General features: G+C 43.2%; 1 protein-coding gene across 2 annotated transcripts; it reads left to right on the forward strand.

The window, feature by feature from the left end:
• Positions 1-41: 41 nt before the first annotated feature.
• LOC129813122 (synaptosomal-associated protein 23-like) lies at positions 42-22,805 on the forward strand. 2 transcript variants are annotated; one of them, XM_055865321.1, is made up of 8 exons: positions 42-139; positions 11,459-11,573; positions 15,531-15,572; positions 17,051-17,099; positions 17,277-17,394; positions 19,853-20,026; positions 20,311-20,455; positions 20,813-22,805. In XM_055865321.1, exons 2-8 carry the CDS (start codon positions 11,517-11,519, stop codon positions 20,873-20,875), a joined length of 648 nt encoding a protein of 215 aa, XP_055721296.1. In that variant the 5' UTR covers positions 42-139; positions 11,459-11,516; the 3' UTR covers positions 20,876-22,805. The 2 variants fall into 2 exon arrangements, with proteins under 2 accessions (XP_055721296.1, XP_055721294.1); XM_055865319.1 differs by having other exon boundaries at positions 62-196.
• The last annotated feature ends 97 nt before the right edge of the window (positions 22,806-22,902 follow it).

A 22,902-nucleotide genomic window follows, 5' to 3' on the forward strand; every position in this document is an offset into this window, starting at 1 on the left:
AAACAATAACCACAACTTCTGCCGTGTGAAAAGAAGGCTACAGTAACGCATGCGCAACATCACTTTCCTCCACTTGTGGAAACAGGATATGCGCTTCGTCGACAGCATCTAAAGGAATTTCAGAATTTGCAAAGATCAGGTACAGATAACCCAAAGGAGGAGTCCAAGGAGGGTTTTCTATTTGAGAAGCTTAGCAGTAAGTAGCTGTCATTCAGAAGACAACCGTCTTTCGGTATGTGTTCATCAGTCAAATTATCATATGACGGGGAGTTTTATGCGACTGAGTTGTGTTGAAGAGGAACTAGACTGCTAGCTTCCACTGCTAGCGTAGTGGCACCTTGTGCTAGCCAACAGTACACACAACTTTACAGGAATAACTTTTTATTTACGTCAGGCGAAATAAATAAGTTACCCCAGTGCGAGTAAACATTGTTTTCAAGGTATTGGAACTCAGTTATGTATTACAGGTTACTCTCAAAATAACTTTTCCAGCAATTTTAGTTTAACTTCGCCAGCTATCTAGGCTAGCTGAAACTCATTGGTTGGGTGTTGTTAGTCTGTCAGCGATAACCTTGCTCGCTCTTGTTACAATACAACTAGCTAGCTACTGAACTTGTAAACTTCTTGCCAACTGACGTCCAGCATATCCAGCTAGGTAGCTAACTCATACAATAACAATGTCAGCACAACCACATATTAAGGGTTATTTATTTAAGTAGTAAGGCACGAAGGGGTGTGGTATTGAAGTGATAATACTCTCGAAGCCGGTGTTTGTAGGATATTGGCACGGGTGTTAGGCCCGAGACGAAGTCGAGGCCTGGCAAACTTTGCCAACATATCCTCCAAACACCGGCTTCGAGGGCATTATCACGTTTATACAACGGGTTACCAACATATACATATAATGATTGCCATTTTCATTAACGTTATTTTTGGAAATTTATTCATACTATTTCATTCTACCACAGGATGTAGTCCCGACATAAATATAGCGTTGCTACCCACTCCGACTGGTGGTTCGGTTGCCAGAGATGCGACCCAGTCGTTGTTAAAGCTGGTTTCTAGTGTACTATATTTGGATACATCCATGACAATGAGCTAATGAGGCGAGATTTCGCCTGGCATAGAACATGTGCGCTCTCATCAAGACACTGTTAAGAGGAGCTATCCAACAACACAGCTAACACAATCACTTCAAGCTGGAAGACTGCAAACTAGCTGCACTTTGTTTCGACTTGGCCATGTTTCGATGTACATTTTTTTTGTATATGTCCATAAATGATGCCAGTTGATTCATGATTTCGACTGGTTGAGAAACGCTGTCTGTCTCATCCAGACTCCTTCCTGACTGTAAATTACTATGGGACAGCTGGAGTTCGAATTTGAAAATTGAAACAGTGTTGCAAATGTCGGAGAGACTGTGAAGTTTATACAAACCTAGGCTATTGAAAACTAAATGTTAATCTAAAAGAAATGTAAGATAATGTCTTGATGCTTTTATTAGTGGAGATAATGTTTAAATTGCTTGGCTGGGCTGATGAGACAGTGCTATGGAACAGGGTAAATAGGCATTTTAAAGTCATAGATTTAGCCGGTGGTAACTTGTGGAATAAACCACTGGCTGGAAAGCGGTTTTAACCAATCAGCATTTAGGATTAGACCCACCTCGTTGTATAATAAACTCAGCAAAAAAATAGGATCCTGAAAAGGGGACATTTGTCTTTCAAAGATAATTTGTAAAATTCCAAATAACTTCACAGATCTTCATTGTAAAGGGTTTAAACACTGTTTCCCATGCTTTTTATTTTTATTTATTTTATTTTACCGTTATTTTACCAGGTAAGTTGACTGAGAACACGTTCTCATTTGCAGCAACGACCTGGGGAATAGTTACAGGGGAGAGGAGGGGGATGAATGAGCCAATTGTAAACTGGGGATTATTAGGTGACCATGATGGTTTGAGGGCCAGATTGGGAATTTAGCCAGGACACCGGGGTTAACACCCCTACTCTTACAATAAGTGCCATGGGATCTTTAATGACCTCAGAGAGTCAGGGCACACTTGTTCAATGAACCATAAACAGTTAATGAACATGCACCTGTGGAAAGGTCGTTTTGACACTAACAGCTTACAGACGGTAGGCAATTAAGGTCACAGTTATGAAAACGTAGGACACTAAAGAGGCCTTTCTACAGCCTCTGAGCAACACCAAAAGAAAGATGCCTAGGGTCCCTGCTCATCTGCATGAACGTGCCTTAGGCATGCTGCAAGGAGGCATGAGGACTGCTGATGTGGCCAGGGCAATAAATTGCTATGTTTGTACTGTGAGACGGTAAGACAGCGCTACAGGACGGACAGCTGATCGTCCTCGCAGTGGCAGACCACGTGTAACATCGCCTGCACAGGATCGGTACGTCCGAACATCACACCTGCGGGACAGGTACAGGATTGCAACAACTGCCCGAGTTACACCAGGAACTCACAATCCCTCCATCAGTGCTCCTATTTTCCGCAATAGACTGAGAGAGGCTGTACTGAGGGCTTGTAGGCCTGTTGTGAGGCAGGTCCTCACCAGACATCACCGGCAACAACATTGCCTATGGGCACAAACCCACTGTCGCTGGACTAGACAGGACTGGCAAAAAGTCCCCTTCACTGATGAGTCGCAGTTTTGTCTCACCAGGGGTGATGGTCGGATTTGCGTTTATCGTCGAAGGAATGAGCGTTAAGCCGAGGCCTGTACTCTGGATCGGAGGTGGAGGGTCCGTAATGGTCTGTGGCGGTGTGTCACAGCATCATCGGACTGAGCTTGTTGTCATTGCAGGCAATCTCAATGCTGTGTGTTACAGGGAAGACATCCTCCTCCCTCATGTGGTACCCTTCCTGCAGGCTCATCCTGACATGACCCTCCAGCATGACAATGCCACCAGCCATACTGCTCGTTCTGTGCGTGATTTCCTGCAAGACAGGAATGTCAGTGTTCTGCCATGGCCAGTGGAGAGCCCGGATCTCAATCCCATTGAGCATGTCTGGGACCTGTTGGGTCAGAGGGTGAGGGCTAGAGACATTCCCCCAGAAATGGCCGGGAACTTGCAGGTGCCTTGGTGTAAGAGTGGGGTAACATCTCACAGCAGGAACTGGCAAACCTGGTGAAGTCCATGAGGAGATGCACTGCAGTACTTAATGCAGCTGGTGGCCACACCAGATACTGACTATTCATTTTGATTTTGATCCACCTCCCCTTTGTTCAGGGACACATTATTCCATTTGTTAGTCACATGTCTGTGGAACTTGTTCAGTTTCTCAGACGTGTAATCTTGTTATGGTCATACAAATATTTACACATGTTAAGTTTACTGAACATAAATGCAGTTGACAGTGAGGATGTTTCTTTTTCTGCTGAGTTTATATGCCACAGCTTTCACCCAACCAGCATCCAAGCCCCACACTACCCAACTGATAATATCATCTTTGGCACAGCAGTGTGAAGACCCACATAGAACAAGTTAGCACATCAATTCAGTGTTTCCTCTGGAAAATGTGTTATCCGTGTGGGAAAGGTTAGCGGTGGTGGTCGGGGTTAAGGTGTGTTCCGTGGTTCTCCCCCACAAAATATGTTTAAGTACTGAAAAGCTTGGTTCTGGTAACTATTTAAAAGTGGAAAAACTCAAACCATGTAAAGTCTACCCCCAGAAATGAGCTCAATAACATATTGGTAAAGTTATGACAAGATGCAATATAAGGTTGAGTGCTGCAGCTATCTAAAGAAACACGAGACCTTCTTTCTGAAATAAAACCTTTTTTATCTTGACAAAATGAACAGAGGAACATTTTGACTGGGCAAATAAAATTTGATTTGAGTTGAGCCCAATAATTCATGTTCATCACAAAAGGAGGGTGTTGGTAATCTGTTTACAGGTTCTGACAAAAACCTAATTCTGACATTTGTTAACAGCCTTTTGTCTGAGCATTCTGGTGTTTATTTTTTTTTTTCAACACCCTCCTGTAATTGTGCTCCTTGATTGGGTCGGGGGTTTGAGTGCTGCATGCAAGTGGCTAGATGCTCTCCCTGTAGTCTGTTTTTGATCTATAATAACGGAAATAATAATAAGAGGGGAGAGGGACAAAGAGGATCTACTTTCACATTGTAAATGTTCTTGTTTCATTGCAGAGAAGTCCTCTCACAATTAATGAAATACACTGGTATAGTCAGTGTGATTACTGCTGGCTAAGGCAGGGGTAGAGCTGCCCCCCACTCATCAAACTGCGAGGCCAGCTTTGTCATTGTCGTCAGCTGATCCAACTCCTGAAATGCATGAAAAACAAAAAGATGTATAACATTAAAAAAGAGGCAACAGAGTGGTAAACCGGTTTTAAAAGCCACATTGTGGCCCACTCAAATATAGTTTTGAGACACTGAAAGCAGTAATAGCATTATTTAATTTGGAGTCATCTGTAATCTATAATACATGTAGGCCTACCTGTACCTTGTACAGAAAGCATAGAGGCCCTTAGCAGTTGGGCAGCAGTTCTTCATCTCAGCCAACATTGCGCTGAGGTTCCGCTGAAGATTAGCCACGGCCAGGTGCTGGGACAGCCAGCGAACATCCTTTACTTCCAGAAAAAAAACTTTTTTTGTTGTTGAGGAGATGCAGTAGGTTAACAAGATGAGACCAGGGTATCCAAGTGAAGAAATGTGATGCATAATCTCACCTTCACTTTTAAGTGCTGAAGCAGTTTTCAAGTCTTCTGTCTTGTTACGGATTTTGGCAAAGTGACTTTGGAGCTGCCGCAGGTGCTCCTTGAAGGGGTCCATATAGGGGTCGTCGGCTGATGCATCTTTTCAGGCCAGACCAAGGCGGTGGGCAGCACACACGGGAAGGCATCTTTTAGCTGTTCTGGCACATCACTATTAGAGGTCGACCGATTATGATTTTTTTCAACGCTGACACTGATTTATTGGAGGACCATAAAAAGCCGATACCGATTTTTATATACACTGCTCAAAAAAATAAAGGGAACACTTAAACAGGACAATGTAACTCCAAGTCAATCACACTTCTGTGAAATCAAACTGTCCACTTAGGAAGCAACACTGATTGACAATAAATTTCACATGCTGTTGTGCAAATGGAATAGACAAAAGGTGGAAATTATCGGCAATTAGCAAAACAACCCCAATAAAGGAGTGGTTCTCCAGGTGGTGACCACAGACCACTTCTCAGTTCCTATGCTTCCTGGCTGATGTTTTGGTCACTTTTGAATGCTGGTGGTGCTTTCACTCTAGTGGTAGCATGAGATGGAGTCTACAACCCACACAAGTGGCTCAGGTAGTGCAGCTCATCCAGGATGGCACATCAATGCGAGCTGTGGCAAGAAGGTTTGCTGTGTCTGTCAGCGTAGTGTCCAGAGCATGGAGGCGCTACCAGGAGACAGGCCAGTACATCAGGAGACGTGGAGGAGGCCGTAGGAGGGCAACAACCCAGCAGCAGGACCGCTACCTCCGGGAAGCATAGGAACTGAGAAGTGGTCTGTGGTCACCACCTGGAGAACCACTCCTTTATTGGGGGTGTCTTGCTAATTGCCTTTAATTTCCAACTGTTGTCTATTCCATTTGCACAACAGCATGTGAAATGTATTGTTAATCAGTGTTGCTTCCTAAGTGGACAGTTTGATTTCACAGAAGTGTGATTGACTTGGAGTTACATTGTGTTGTTTAAGTATTCCCTTTATTTTTTGGAGCAGTGTATTTGTATTAATGACAATTATAACAATACTGAATGAACACTTTTTATTTTAACTTAATATAGTACATAAATAAAAATCTATTTAGTGTCAAGTAATGAAACATGTTCAATTTGGTTTAAATAATGCAAAAACAGTGTTGGAGGAGGAAGTAAAAGTGCAATATGTGCCGTGTAAAAAAAGCTAACGTTTAAGTTCCTTGCTCAGAACATATGAAAGCTGGGGGTTCCTTTTAACATGAGTCTTCAATATTCCCAGTTAAGAAGTTCTGGGTTGTAGTTATTATAGGACTTTCTCTCTATACCATTTGTATTTCATATACCTTTGACTATTGGATGTTCTTATAGGCACTATAGTATTGCCAGCCTAATCTCGGGAGTTGATAGGCTTGAAGTCATAAACAGCGTTGTGCTTCAAGCATTGCTAAGAGCTGCTGGCAAACGCAGGAAAGTGCTGTTTGAATGAATGCTTAAGAGCCTGCTGCTACCTACCACCGCTCAGTGAGACAGCTATATCAAATCATAGACTTAATTATAATATAATAAACACACAGAAATACGAGCCATAGGTCATTAATATGGTCAAATCCGGAAACTATGATTTTAGAAAACAAAACGTTTATTCTTTCAGTGAAATACAGAACCATTCCGTATTTTATCGAACGGGTGGCATCCATAAGTCTAAATATTGCTGTTACATTGCACAACCTTAAATGTTATGTCATAATTATGTAAAATTCTGGCAGATTAATTACGGTCTTTAAGAGGAAATGGTCTTCACACAGTTCGCAATGAGCCAGGCGGCCCAAACTGCTGCATATACCCTGACTATTGCACAGAACGCAAGAGAAGTGGCACAATTTCCCTAGTTAACATTGCCTGCTAACATTAGTTTCTTTCAACTAAATATGCAGGTTTAAAAATATATACTTGTGTATTGATTTTAAGAAAGGCATTGTTTATGGTTCATTTGTGCAACGACAGTGCTTTTCTTCACAAATGCGCTTTTTGTTAAATCATCACCTAAGTAGGCTGTGATTCGATGATAAATAAACAGGCAACGCATTGATTATATGCAACGAAGGACCAGCTAGTTAACTACACATGGTTGATATTACTAGGTTAACTAGTGATTATGTGAAGATATATATATCATTTTCTTTTTTTTTTTTTTATATCAAAGATAAGTTTAATGCTAGCTAGCAACTTACCTTGGCTCGTTGCTGCACTCGCATAACAGGTGGTCAGCCTGCCACGCAGTCTCCTCGTAGAGTGCAATGTGTTTGGCCATAATCGGCGTCCAAACATGCCAATGACAGATTTCTTATGTAAACTTGAAATCGCTCCTAATTAATCGGCCAACCTCTAATCACAATTGTGTCCAGTTTGAAGATGAAGAAAAAAAATTGTATCACCAGACATACTGTATATAAAAAAAAAAATGTAAATGTTCATTATAAAACTTTGTCCATACCGGTCATCACTGCAACCCTATCAGTGCCCAGGCCGTAAAATTTCTCTGTTGGTATCTTTTTGATGTGCAGCACCTCCTTGATGGCCACAATGACGGTGTCTGCCTTCCCATCAGGGACTGACACCAGGTCCAGGAACTGGTTGTGAAGGCGTTGTCCCTCTTGATCCATGTATCTGGAAAACACAAAAATCTATACACAATTTCATTATCAAATTGTATTTGTCACATGCGCCGAATACAACAGTAGTAGACCTTACAGGGAAATGCTTACTTACAAGCCCTTAACCAACAATGCAGTTTTAAGAAAAATACCCCCCCCCCCACCAAAAAAGTAACAAATAATTAAAGAGCAGCAGTAAAATAACAATAGCGAGGCTATATACAGGCTGACAAGGTAAAACATCTGTCGTTCTGCCCCTGAGCAAGGCAGTTAACCCACTGTTCCCCGGGCGCCAACAACGTGGATGTCGATAAGGCAGCCCCCCTCATCTCTCTGATTGAGGGGTTGGATTAAATGCGGAAAACACATTTCAGTTGAATACATTCAGTTCTGAGGACCAATGCTAAATAGTCTCCTGAGGGGGAATAAGTTGTGTGCCCTCTTCACGACTGTCCTGGTGTGCTTGGATCATGTTAGTTTGTTGGTGATGTGGACGCCAAGGAACTTGAAGCTTTCAACCTGCTCCACTACAGCCCTGTCGATGAGATTGGGGGCGTGCTCGGTCCTCCTTTTCCTGTAGTCCACAATCATCTCCTTTGTCTTGATCACGTGGAGGGTGTTGTCCTTGCACCACACTGTCAGGTCTCTGACCTCGTCCCTATAGGCTCTCGTCGTTGTCAGTGTCAGGCCTACCACTGTTGTCATCGGCAAACTTAATGATGGTGTTGGAGTCGTGCCTGGCTTTGCAGTCGTGAGTGACCAGGGAGTACAGGAGTGGACTGACCACACACCCCTGTTGAGGATCAGCGTGGCGGATGTGTTGTTCCCAACCCTTACTATCTGGGGGTGGTCCGTCAGGAAGTCCAGGATCCAGTTGCCGAGGGAGGTGTTGAGTCCCAGGGTTCTAAGCTTAGTGATGCGCTTTGAGGGCACTATGGTGTTGAACGCTGAGCTGTAGTCAATGAAAAGCATTCTCACATAGGTGTTCCTATTGTCCAAGTGGGAAAAGGCAATGTTTCTTGAGATTGCATTATCAGTGGATCTGTTGGGGCGGTATGCGAATTGGAATGTCTATGGTTTCTGGGATAATGGTGTTGATGTGAGCCATGACCAGCTTTTCAAAGCACTTCATGGCTACTGACATGAGTGCTACAGGGCGGTAGGCATTTAGGCAGGTTACCTTTGCTTTCCTGGGCACAGGGACTATAGTCATCTGCTAAAAACGTCAGTGGAGACACTTGCCTGTTGGTCCATACTTCCTCTGAGCACACGTCCTGGTAGTCCGTCTGGCCCCGCGGCCTTGTGAATGTTGACCTGTTTTAAATGTCTTGCTCACATCAGCTACAGAGAGCGTGATCACACAGTTGACCGGAACAGCTGGTGCTCTCATGCATGCTTCAGTGTTGCTTACCTCAACGCGAGCACAAAAGGCATTAGGCCATTTGGTAGGCTCACGTCACTGGGTATCTCACGGCTGGGTTTCCTTTTTGTAGTCCAAAATAGCTTGCAAACCCTGCCACATCCGACGAGCGTCAGAGCTGGTGTAGTCGGATTAAACCTTAGTCCTATATTGCCTGTTTTGATGGTTCGTCTGTGGGCATAGCAGGATTTCTTATAAGCGTCCAGATTGGTGTCCCGCTCCGTGAAAGCGACAGCTTTAGCCTTTAGCTTGGTGCGGATGTTGCCTGTAATACATGGCTTCTGGTTGGGACGGTCACTGGGGACGACGTTGTCATTGCACTTATTGATGAAGGTGGTGACTGAGGTGGTATACTCCTCAATGCCGTTGGATGAATCCCGGAACATATTCTAGTCTGTGCTAGCAAAACAGTCCTGTAGTGTAGCATCCGTGTCATCTGACCACTTCCGTATTTTGCGAGTCACTGGTACATCCTGCTTTAGTTTTTGCTTGTAAGCTGGAATCGGGAGGATAGAATTATGGTAATTTGCCAAATGGTGGGTGAGAGAGCTTTGTGTGCGTCTCTGTGTGGAGTAAAGGTGGTCTAGAGTTTATTTTTTGTTGTTGTAGTCGTCCCCCCCCCCCCCCCCCCCCCCTCTGGTTGCACATTTGGACATGCTGGTAGAAATGAGGTAAAACGGATTTGTCTGCATTAAAGTCCCCGGCCACTAGGAGCGCCGCTTTTGGAGGAGCATTTTCTTGTTTGCTTATGGTTATGATTCAGGGACTGTACTTGTCAACCGAGCCCTAGGTCCTGAACTTCAACCTGACCCTTGATAGGCTTAGGCTACATCTACGCTATGGCTGTTAGTACAACAGTCAGTCCACCTCTGGTACAATGTTATGTTGATAACTGACTTTGTTTTCTTGTTTTAAAATTTCTATTGAATGAAAGTCAAGTAGGCTTGTGTGTTAGGTGCTATCTTGAGTTCAGATTGCCACTTGTTTCAAAGCTTTCCATGCGATTGTACATTCATTGGTAGAGTAGTTTTAACTTAGTCAAACAGCTTGTAATAAAAACATGTTCGTTGCGGCAGTCTTCCATGGAAGAGCGCATCAGCATTTCACACATGAACCTTGAACAGAACATATTTCTTAAATGTACTCCATATAGAGGTCAACTAGTGCTGAGCGATTAACCGAAATGCCAGTTTTTGTTTTTGAAAATACTAATTTTCAGACCTCAGTTCAATTATACTGAACAAAAATATAAACGCAACATGTCAAGTGTTGGTCCCATGTTTCATGAGCTGAAACAAAAGATCCCAGAACTTTTCCTTACACACAAATTATTTCTCAACAAAACAAATTACATCCCTGTTAGTGAGCATTTCACCTTTGCCAAGATAATCCATCCACCCGGCAGGCGTGGCATATCAAGAAGCAGATTAAACAGCATTCTGTCTGTTTTTAAAGCCCCTTTGTGGGTCTGGCTCCCCAGTGGGTAGGCCAAGTTGCCGGGCCTATATCTTCCCAGGACCACCCATGGCTGCAGCCCTTCCCAGTCATGTGTAATCCATAGATTAGGACCTAATACATTTCTTTCAATTGACTGTACAATTCATATAAGGACATCAATCTTTAAAATTGTTGCATTTTATATTTTGTTTAGTATACTGTGAACTACTAAAATAGTGACTTTTGTCAGACAACATAGGCAGCAGCTCTATAGAGATGATTACTTGAAATAAAATAATTTAATCAAATTAAACAATATACACAACTGAAATATTCAATACTGTGAGTTTATTGTGATATGATGTTCCAAACGTATTGCTCACCATATGTCTACTGCAGAGGGACTAGAGAGAGACATGAGAAAATGACTTTTGATCAGTATGGAAATAAGTGTTGAAAACAAATTGTCTCCTTGTTTAAAAAGGAGATGGAGAACAAGCTATGAAGGAAAAATACTGGAGTTTTGGTGCAGGTAAAGCCAACTGGAGAAATAATATTAATATTCCGACTTTGACAACTATATACCGTAAGAAATAATATCCCGATTTATGTAGCCTAACTGTATAATTATTTGCCACCATCACTACATTCTAAGCCGTATGCTAGTTTAGATATTGGACACACTGAAACGTGTCTAAAAACACTCTGTCATGGTAGAGAATCTGGTGCAGCTTGTCCACACCAAGCGTTTCATCATTCAGTGCTGTGTGTTCCTGACTGGCATCTTAATGATGTTTCAAACACATCCTCATTTCTCTATCAGCCTCTCCTTAACACCAGCCTCCTCATTGTAAGCGTGCTGTCTGCTTAATGACACCAAGCCATAATGGTACTGACAAGGAACTAGCCTACTGCTGTCTGTAGCCACAGAAAGATGCTGCTCATTTGTCTCTCTGTCTGTCAACTTTTTTATTTCCTTTTCCACACAACATTCAAACCCCAAAGACCCCTCTGGGCTGCCAGGAAATCAATCTCATTTTCCCCCTTTGTTGAGACCAAAGTTTAACCATTGTTTTTTGTAAAGTTACATAGTATGTTGATTCTGTCTGCAAAGTTCAATGGTACCTTTCAGACATGCTCAAATGGATATCTGTGTTCTTGAAACATTAACTTATGAACCCTTCTCTCTCCGGCCCTCTATCCGGCCACCCCTCTCCCCCAGGCCTCAGAGTGTAGAGCTTGGTGTGACAGGACGAGCCTCCAACTTCGACAGCAGTAAAATGGCGGATATGTCAGCGGAAGAGATCACCATGAGGGCCAACCAAGTGACCGATGAGGTACAGCTGCCACCCGTATCCATGGAGACACTATAGGAATGCTGGGAATGGGGGTAGTGTTATGCGGCAGTATTAGCTTAGCTCCTGTGTCAACTCCTGTAGAGAAACAGTAACACATTGACGGGGGAAAAACTCTTACTCTTTGCTTACTGAGCACAGCTAAGCTACATCTAAGAAAATAATTTATTCAGATCTAAGTTAGTGTTCTGTTAATAGTAATAGTGTGGTCCTCTGCCATTTTGATTTATCTTTATCTCTTACCTACCTGTTTGTCTCTCTCTCTCTCTCCTTGCTGCCTGACTGACTGACTGATACCTATGTACTGGGTTTAGTCCAACATGGCATGGGGTAAACTGTCATAGTAACCTGCTTAATGTACAACACACCAGGGTTCTCCCCAAATAATCTGAGAGGCACTGTGCCACCTTGTGGCTTGTCGTTCTGTGAGAAATATTCCAAACAGACTCTGGGACAGTTGTAGGGTGATAGAACCCAAATTCATACGACTGTACATAAAAAATGTATGAGGCTGATGCAACCGATGAGAACATTTAACTTAAAATATTGATAGACTTCCTAGAACTGTTCGCCCAGCCAAACTGAGCAATTGGTGGAGAAGGGCCTTGGTCAGGAAGGTGACCAAAAACCCGATGGTCACTCTGACAGAGCTCTAGAGTTTCTCTGTGGAGATGAGAGAACCTTTCAGAAGGACAACCATCTCTGCAGCACTCCACAAATCAGGCCTTTATGGTAGAGTGGCCAGACCGAAGCCACTCTTCAGTAAAAGGCACATGACAGCCCGCTTGAAGTTTGCCAAAAGGCACCTAAAGGACTCTCAGACCATGAGAAACAAGATTATCTGGTCTGATTGAACTCTTTCGCCTGAATGCCAAGCGTCACATCTGGAGGAAAACGGGCACCATCCCTACAGTGAAGCATGGTGGTGGCAGCATCATGCTCTGGGGAGACTAGTCATGATTGAGAAGATGAACGGAGCAAAGTACAGAGATCCTTGATGAAAGCCTGCTCCAGAGCGCTCAGGACCTCAGACTGGGGCTAAGGTTCACCTTCCAACAGGACAACGACCCTAAGCACACAGCCAAGACAACGTAAGAGTGGCTCCAAATCAAGTCTCAATGTCCTTGAGTGGGCCGGACTTGAACCCGATATAACATCTCTTGAGAGACATGAAAATAGCTGTGCAGCGACGCTCCCCATCCAACCTGACAGAGCTTGAGAATCTGCAGAGAAGAATGGGAGAAACTCCCCAAATACAGGTGTGCCAAGCTTGTAGTGTCATGCCCAAGTAGGGTCACTGCCAAAGGTGCTTCAACAAAGTACAGCGTAAAGGGTCTGAATAATTATGTAAAGAAAAAATGTATTTTTTATTTAACTTTTTACTGTTTTTGCTTTGTCATCATGGGGTATTGGGTGTAGATTGATGATGATGGGGGGGTAATTTAATCAATTTTAGATTAAGTCTGTAACTTAACAAAATGTGGAAGAAGTCAAGGGGTCAGAATACTTTATGAATGCACTGTATATACAGTTGAAGTCGGAAGTTTACATACACTTAGGTTGGAGTCATTAAAACTCGTTTTTCAACTGCTCCACAAAATTTATTGTTAACAAACTATAGTTTTGGCAAGTCGGTTAGGACATCTACTTTGTGCATGACACAAGTAATTTTTCCAACAATTGTTTACAGACAGATTATTTCACTTTATTTTCACAAAATTTCAGAAAATTATGTCATTGCTTTAGAAGCTTCTGATAGGCTAATTGACAGCATTTGAGTCAATTGGAGCTGTACCTCCAATTGATGTATTTCAAGGCCTACCTTCAAACTCAGTGCCTCTTTGCTTGACATCATGGGGAAATCAGCAAAGACATCAGAAAAAAAATGTAGACCTCCACAAGTCTGGTTCATCCTTGGGAGCAATTTCCAAATGACTGAAGGTACCACGTTCATCTGTACAAACAATAGTACGCAAGTATAAACACCATGGGACCACACAGCCATCATACCGCTCAGAGGCGTTCTGTCTCCTAGAGATGAACGTACTTTGGTGCGAAAAGTGCAAATCAATCCCAGAAGAACAGCAAAGGACCATGTGAAGATGCTTGAGGAAACGGGTACAAAAGTATCTATATCCACAGTAAAACGAGTCCGATATCGACATAACCTGAAAGGCTGCTCAGCAAGGAAGAAGCCACTGCTCTAAAACCGCCATTAAAAAAGCCAGACTACGGTTTGCAACTGCACATGGGGATAAAGATCGTACTTTTGGAGAAATGTCCTCTGGTCTGATAAACAAAAATAGAACTGTTTGGCCATAATGACCATCGTTATGTTTGGAGGAAAAAGGAGGCTTTCAATCTGAAGAACACCATCCCAAGCACGGGGGTGGCAGCATCATGTTGTTGGGGTGCTTTGCTGCAGGAGGGACTGGTGCACTTCACAAAATAGATGGCATCATGAGGTAGGAAAATGTTGGATATTTTGAAGCAACATCTCAAGACATCAGTCAGGAAGTTAAAGCTGGTCGCCAAATGGGTCTTCCAAATGGACAATGACCCCAAGCATACTTTCAAAGTTGTGGCAAAAAGACTTAAGGACAACGTGTTATTGAAGAGTAACATCAACTGTTAACAGTACCATATTTTTTTTTGTTTTTCAAATCAACTTAATGGTCTATTTTGGTTAATGGCCTTGGTGCCCTGGCGGATTGGGCATCTCTTGGAGCCCAAATGGCCTTGCACCTAAAATCATGAAATTCCAGACCTGGTGACACACTCACTGTGAATTACTCTTGCCTGGCTCTCATGGTCCCTGTTCGGTTGACCATTTGAAAAATTGTATTACTATTGTAATTCTAGGGAAAACGGTGGAAAATATTAATTCAATTAATGAATTTTCACTTAAATAAAAAAGCAAACAGTGATTATCATTTAAAGCTCAAGATTTGAGGAAAAGTCAGTTACAGGTGTTAAACCCAAACGGGTGCACAGCGCCCCCCTCTGGGACACCCCCTCAATAATCAGAACCACCTTAAAAGATCCTTAGAGGAACCCTACACACACAGAGAGATCTCGTTATGAATGGTTCAGACACGAAGCAGGCTTAGAATTGTGTCAGAGGGGGTTAATCATGTTCAACTCTATGTTGAGGTGATATGGTATAACAGTTCATGCTGATGAAGTCGTCATGCCCTGAATAATAATTTCCCCCTCTAACTTCTCTGCTGTAGGCTACGCCTTTCACAGTCATGTTATTAATAGGGCGTCTCACCTGCACTGACTGCATTCCATCATAACGTTGTCATGTGACCTGGTGCTGCTGTTGTGTGGGACTGTGCTGCTGCTGTGTGGGAGATGGTTAATCTACCTGACCAGGCACAGTTCAGCCATATGTCAACTACTTAAGATCTGAGTCTCTGTGGGCCTGTTAACTAGAGAACCATGTGTCGGGCTCACCGAACAGGTTTTAAAATTAGGACAATGCACGATAGGCTTTGCGCCTGTCCTGGGAATTGAGTACTACCCAAGAAGCCTTTCATATTACCTAGGCTCTAGTCTAGTTTTTTCCTGTATGTCTGTACCCCTGAAAGACTCAATCAAAACAAGGACTCTGTAAGGTGTCTATCATTTGTCTGTTCAGCTGTCATGTTCTACAAGCTACACTATTGCGCTATCAATCAAATGTATTTTATAAAGCCCTTTTTTACATCAACAGTTGTCACAAAGTTCTTGACACAGCCTAAAACTCCCAAAGAGCAAACAATGTAGATGTAGAAGCACAGTGGTTAGGGAAAAACTCTAGAAAGGCAGGAACCTAGGAAGCAGCCTAGAGAGGAAGCAGCCTAGAGAGGAACCAGGCAGTCCTCTTCTGGCTGAGCCTATTACCTACCGGTACCTTACAATAAGACCTTATTGTGTCTATTTTGTCCTCTACAGTCCTTGGAGTGCACCAGGCGGATGCTACAGATGGCCGAGGAGGTGAGACAAACATTGTTATTGCTCTAACAGTCTAGCCCAACACAAGCCCTTTGTCATTACATACAGAAGTACACTGAACAGAAATATTATATACATTTCAAAGATTTCACGGAGTTACTTCATGTAAGGAAATCAGTCAATTTAAATTAATTAATTAATTAAGCCCTAAGCTATGGATTTCACATGACTGGGAATACAAATGCATGAAAGGTAGGGGCGTGGATCAGAACCAGTCAGTATCTGGTCTGCAGCGGGATCAAGCTGTTGAAAGGGGCCTGTGGAATGTTGTCCCACTCTTCAATGGCTGTGTGACGATCCAGCACATCCCAAACATGCTCCATGGGTGACATGTCTGGTGAGTATGCATACCATGGAAGAACTGGGACATTTTCAGCTTCCAGGAATTGTGTACAGATCCTTGCGATATGGAGCCATGCATTTTCATTCTGGAACATGAGGTGATGGTGGCGGAGGAACGGCACAACACTGGGCCTCGTCACGGTATCTCTGTGCATTCAAATTGCTGTCGATAAAATGCAAATGTGTTCGTTGTCCATAGCTTATGCCTGCCCATACATTGTCCCATGGTGGCGGTGGGGTTCTCTGTTCACAACGTTGACATCAGCAAACCGCTCACCCAAACTACGCCATACACACTGTCTGTCATCTGTCCGGTACAGTTGAAACTGTGATTTATCCATGAAGAGCACACTTCTCCAGCGTGCCAGTGGCCATTGAAGTTGTCTTTGTCCCCTGTGAAGTTGGTTACAACACCAAACTGCATTCAGGTCAAGACCCTGGTGAGGATGACGAGCACGCAGATGGGCTTCTCTGAGATGGTTTCTGACAGTTTGTGCAGAAATTCTTGGGTTGTGCAAACCCACAGTTTCATCAGCTGTCTGGGTGGCTGGGCTCAGATGATCCCGCAGGTGAAGAAGCCGGATGTGGAGGTCCTGGGCTGGCATGGTTACACGTGGTTGTGAGGCTGGTTGGACGTACAAGGCAAATTCTCTAAAATGAGGGTGGTGGTGGCTTATGGTAGAGAAATTCACTGGCAACAGCTCTGGTGGACATTCTTGCAGTCAGCATGCCAATTTGCACGCTCCCTCAACTTGAGATTTGTGGCATTGTGGTGGGAGACAACTGCACATTTTAGTGGCCTTTTCTTGTCCCCAGCACAAGGTGCACCCGTGTAATGATCATGCTGTTCAATCAGCTTCTTGTTATGCCTGTCAGGTGAATGGATTATCTTGGCAAAGGAGAAATCCTCACTAACAGGGATGTAAACAAATTTATGCACAACATTTTTGAAGTGTTTTTTGTGTGTATGGAAAAGGTCTGGGATGTTTTATTTCAGCTCATGGGACCAACACTTTACATGTTGCGTTTTATATTTTTCTTCAGCATATTTCTGTGTTGCTGAAGTTAGCTGAACTGTGGTCTTTGAATTCCTAATGTGGTGCTTGTCCTGTGTTCAGACCAGGGAGACTGGTGTCAACACCATCGACATGCTGGACCAACAGGGGGGTGAGTCTGAGTTCACTACAGAGTACCAGCTCTTAGGAACGACATCTTTTTTTTTTACCAAAGATCTTATTTTTAAAACCAGTTTTTTAACTTAGGTTAAATTAATCAATTAATATGGTTTTAGTGTTTCATTTCCCTGACATGTGTCTTTGCTGTTTTGTCCTGGTTGCATGACAGAGCAACTGAGACGGACAGAGGAGGGTATGGACCAGATCAACCAGGACATGAGGAAGGCTGAGAAGAACCTGACTGACCTGTCCAAGTGCTGTGGTCTCTGTGTCTGCCCCTGTGACAGGTACTGGACACCCCTCTTACCACCAAACTATAACACAAGCGTAGCACGTCAGTTTCTTTCTCTCTCACTTCTGGAAATGAGTCATGTGACACTGTGCTGTTCTTGTAATGTTGATTCTGTTTCTAAGCATGTTTACATTTCTAACTTGTAAAGAACAAGATGGCCCCGCGCTCTGTTTATGCTTCCAATTTACCGCTTTAGTGACAACCTTTTTCTATCCCAAACAAATCATGGCACTAGATAGAATTATAGTGACCTATTTCAAAAACAACTTGTGTATATAATCATTTAGCAATGATGGGTAGTAGTACATATATACAGGACCAGTGAAAATGGGCACACCTACTCATTCTAATGTTTATTTTTACTATCTTCTACATTGTATGATAATAGTGAAGACATCAAAACTATGAAATAACACATGGAGTCATGTAGTAACCAAAAAAGTGTTAAGCAAATCAAAATATATTTGAGATTTTTCAAGGTAGCCACCCTTTGCCTTGATGACAGCTTTGCACACTTGGCATTCTCTCAACCAGCATCAACTGGAATGCTTTTACAACAGTCTTGAAGGAGTTCCCACATATACTGAGCACTTGTTGGCTGCGTTTCCTTCACTCTGTGCTCCAACTCATCCCAAACCATCTCAATTGGGTTGAGGACAGGTGATTGTGGAAGCCAGGTCATCTGATGCAGCACTCCATCACTCCTTCTTGGTCAAATATCCCTTACACAGCCTGGAGGTGTGTTGGGTCATTGTCCTGTTGAAAATCAAATGATAGTCCCACTAAGCGCAAACCAGATGGGATGGCGTATCGCTGCAGAATGCTATGGTAGCCATGCTGGTTAAGTGTGCCTTGAATTATAAATAAATCACTGACAGTGTCACCAGCAAAGCACCATCACACCACCACCTCCATGCTTCACAGTGGGAACCATACATGCAGAGATCATCCGTTCACCTACTGTGAGTCTAACGGTTGGAACCAAAAATCTCAAATTTGGACTCATCAGACCAAAGGATAGATTTCCACCGGTCTAGTGTCCATTGCTTGTGTTTCTTGGCCCAAGCAAGTCTCTTCTTATTGGTGTCCTTTAGTAGTGGTTTCTTTGCAGTAGTTCACAGAACCTGATTCACACAGTCTCCTCTGAACAGTTGATGTTGAGATGTGTCTGTTACTTGAACTCTGAAGCATTTATTTGGGCTGCAATTTCTGGGGCTGGTAACTAATGAACTTATCCTCTGCAGCAGAGGTAACTCTGGGTGTTCCTTTCCTGTGGCGGTCCTCATGAGAGCGAGTTTTATCATGTAGGGCCTCCCGGGTGGCGTAGTAGTCTAGGGCACTGCATCGCAGTGCTAGCTGCGCCACCAGAGTCTCTGGGTTCGCGCCCAGGCTCTGTCGCAGCCGGTCGCAACCGGGAGGTCCGTGGGGCGACGCACAATTGTCATAGCGTCGTCCGGGTTAGGGAGGGTTTGGCCGGTAGGGATATCCTTGTCTCAGTATGTAAAAATGTAATAATATGTATGCACTCTACTGTAAGTCGCTCTGGATAAGAGCGTCTGCTAAATGACTAAAAATGTAAATCATAGCGCTTGATGTTTTTGCGACTGCACTTGAAGAAACTTTCAAAAGTTCTTGACATTTTCCTGGATTGACTGAACTTCATGTCTTAAAGTAATGATGGACTGTCGTTTCTCTTTGCTTGTTTGAGCTGTTCTTGCCATAGTATGGACTTGGTCTTTTTATCTTCTGTATACCTTGTCACAACACAACTGATTGGCTTAAACGCATTAAAAAAGACTACCTCATGATGCTGGTTGAGAGAATGTCAAGAGTGTGCAAAGCTGTCATCAAGGTAAAGGGTGGCTACTTTGAAGAATCTCAAATATAAAATATTTAGATTTAACACTTTTGGTTGATTTCATGTGTGGCAAGTCAAATCAACTTAACATGTTCATGTAAGAAACTTGGTTCAGACCTTTAAGAGACGGTGTGGACAAACGGTGAAACCAATACAATTCTCTTCTCAGTAATAGTTTATTAGTGCCCCCCCCTAGGAGTCTTAACATGTTCGATACCAATGTATCTCATAGAGCTGATGTGATGAGCCTCCAGGAAGTGCTCAGCCACAGGGTTTCTGATGAAGGGTCCTAATATTACTCCTGTGTTCTGCTGTCCTTGTTTTTCCAGCTTGTTTTGTTTTTCCTACATAGACACACAAATACACCATTATTGTTTTAGAATGATACCCTTAATCTTAATGGCCTTGCCCGTTATGCGATGATTGTGCATTTGTTTGTAAAGTTGCTACGTGGCACCGGTGGAACTTCTCTTCCCCTGAAGTTGTCCCCTGATTGACGGACTGACTTGAATGAATGATTTGATTGATGGACTGACTTGAATGATGGACTGACTAATGATCCGTTGATTGACGGACTGACTTGATTCTCCCTCAGGGTGACGTCCATAGAGCATGACTCTAAGTACAAGCGTACCTGGGGAACAGGTGATGGTAGCAGTACAGGAGAGGGAGGGGATGGCTCGGTGGTGTCCAGGCAACCCTCAGGCATCCATAACGGACAAGCCAACCAGCAGCAGCCCATGGGGGGCTCTGGACCCTACATCAAGAGGTGGGTGAAGCCAGTCAACCGTATAATACACACCTAGTTTGTAACTATCAGCTTGATCTAACTTGCTTTTGCTCCCTTTGCCCTTTTTTTAAATGTGTGAAGATCGGTAAGGTGGAGGGAATGTGGTGGAATCTCCACAAAATTGCTTCTACTTATCCAGACTCTTCAGACCTTAAAACACCATAGGGTTAGGGCTATCAAGCAAGTGCAAATAGTCTCATGCTTGTGTTTTGACACTGAGAATAGTAGATATGTGCGGTCATGTGGCCCCTTAACTCCCCCAGGATTACCAACGATGCTCGGGAGGATGAGATGGAGGAGAACCTGGATCATGTGGGCAGCATCATAGGGAACCTGAAGAACATGGCCAGTGACATGGGCGCTGAGCTAGACAAGCAGAACAAACACATCGACCGCATCACAGAAAAGGTGGGTTGTCGTCATGGCTGGGCTGTGTTCTCCATCCATACACTGCCTCACACTCCTTAGGGCTTATGATACCATGTTGTGGGGCTTATACCACCAGTATGCTCTGACGAAGGTCTTTGTGACCAGAAGTTCTGCATATTAAAGGTGCAGAGATTGTTTTCTACAGTTAAGTTTTTCCTCTTCATACACCTCCCCTAGCTTTTTCTGGGGTGTGGTACAGTATATTTGTCTTGTGTACCATGAGGATGCCTAACATAGGGCTGTACTGTCAGACAGCCTTCTGTTTCACTAAGAAAGAGTAATGTAGATATTGATCCACCGCTCACCTGGTGTGTGTGTACTGTCTCTCTCCCTCAGGCGGACGTAAACAAAGCACGTATCGATGAAGCCAACCAGCGAGCCAATAAGCTCATCAAGTAGACCTACCTACCTGCTCCCGATTTTTGAAATCATCCACCTTGAATCTCTGCCTCAGCTCGCATGTACACACACACACACACACACTCTCTCTCCTTGAGAACAAAGTAAATCAACCAGGACAAAACCCATGAATCAGCACCTACCACACGTGCCTTTTCTGTAATGATGTAAATATGCTCACGCAACTCTCTCTTATTCTACCTTTTTATGACTAGTTCAAAGTCCTTGCCTGGGTCCCTTCCCAAATATGTGACGCAGTGAATCACTTTTCCAGGCATTGTGAGATCTGTGCCCGTATTCAGAAAGCCTCTGAGTAGGAGGCCTGATGTAAGATGGGTTATATATTCATTCAGGCCCTGATAAGCAGTGGAGGCTGCTGAGAGGAGGACGGCTCATAGTAATGGGGTAGTGTCAAATACATGGGTTCAATGTGCCTGATGCCGTTCCATCCACTCCATTCCAGCCATTATTTTGAGCTGTCCTCCCCTAATATATGTGCAGTGTGGCTCCCGAAAATATGACCTGGAACATCAGATTCTCACCGTCTGTTGCCCCCTGGTGGACATGGGGTGTCACAGCAGCTGTATACACCTCAGGCATATGTAGGGAAAAGTTATGAGACAACAGCTCTTCATATCATGACATTTGTAATTATTGTTATTGTTTGAAATGTGCTTATTTAATTATTCTTATAAAGCAGAAGTGACTTGTGAATAAAGTTAGGACCTATACCCTTTGAATTGAAATAATGTTTGAACGATCTAATATCTGTTTTACACTTAACAAACTTCTTGAATGAGTTTGTATGGCCTGGGGTCCAGCTATAACACACCGAATGAGGAAAACATACTATTACATTAAACATGTTTTCCTTAGAGTAAAAACGAATCATTAACCAAAGATCTTGTCACTGTTAGATTTACCTCTGATAGCCTGGGTGCCAGTCTGTTTGTGCTATCATGCCAACTCTTTGGCTGGGATTCAATTGGACCATGCTTTGCCAGCTATGCACATTTAAAGGCAATGTTTTCGTGTTCGCTGCATATGTCGGTTGAATCGAACATGACCTTTCTTTTAAAATGTCAAGCGCACTATAAGGCTGATCTACCGTGGTTTGGAAGGAAGCTCTGCCCTTGACCCTCATTGGCTTGACAATGAATGAGCAATGGAGTTGTCAAGAATACAAACAGATCTGGGACCAGGCTACATCTCTGCCACCAATGGATCAAATGCTGTACTTCCCCTCATTGTTATTTCATTCCTTTCTATTTGAACTGCCATGTTTTCACCTGAGAAGCCTAAGTGCCTTTTGTCTTGGAAAGATTCCAGTGGCTGTGTTGTAACAGCCTGGTCCCCAAAACATCTCTTCTGCCTGTCAGTAATTTAGGCATGGATTCAATCCGTAGCGTCGAAGACCTGCACTATAGCGTAATTGACATTCTATAGGCAATTTTCCCGCGTTTGCTGAGACTGCATTTACGGTAAACAATGACTTTTTAATTTCGATCTCTATGGTGGATCTTTCACACTATGATTCAATATATCCTCTTATTCATCCAGAAATGTCCCATCTGTTTCTTCATTAAATATTTGTAAGAAAAACTATGTGAAAATGTTCTTCTGCATTCAGGTATGTTCTGGTTCAGACTGAAAGAAACTGATTATCTAAGGCTGGATATTAACCAAAGTGACATTTGGACTAATTTAGATTGTAATGCTAGCTACGTTATACTTCTGTCTAGAGTCTGTTGCTTCAACACCGGAGTGAAATAACACTCATGGTTACAACTGTAATTCATCAACTGCATCTTTTTCACTTAAGAATATGTTGAGGAAAACCTCTTGCTCTGTCTGGGTGATTGTTTAACATCATAGAAGTGCCTTTTATTTCAATCTTTTAATATTAAACTTATTTGTATAATTCAGTAAATCCTTGTTGAGCATTTAATTAAAGTTGTGCCCTTGAACAAGGCACTTAACTTATTGCTCCAGGGGCGCTGCACTCCTGCTGGGGGGTAGTTGTCTGT

Source organism: Salvelinus fontinalis, chromosome 16 (genome assembly GCF_029448725.1).
Source record: "Salvelinus fontinalis isolate EN_2023a chromosome 16, ASM2944872v1, whole genome shotgun sequence".
Taxonomy (NCBI): Eukaryota; Metazoa; Chordata; class Actinopteri; order Salmoniformes; family Salmonidae; genus Salvelinus; species Salvelinus fontinalis.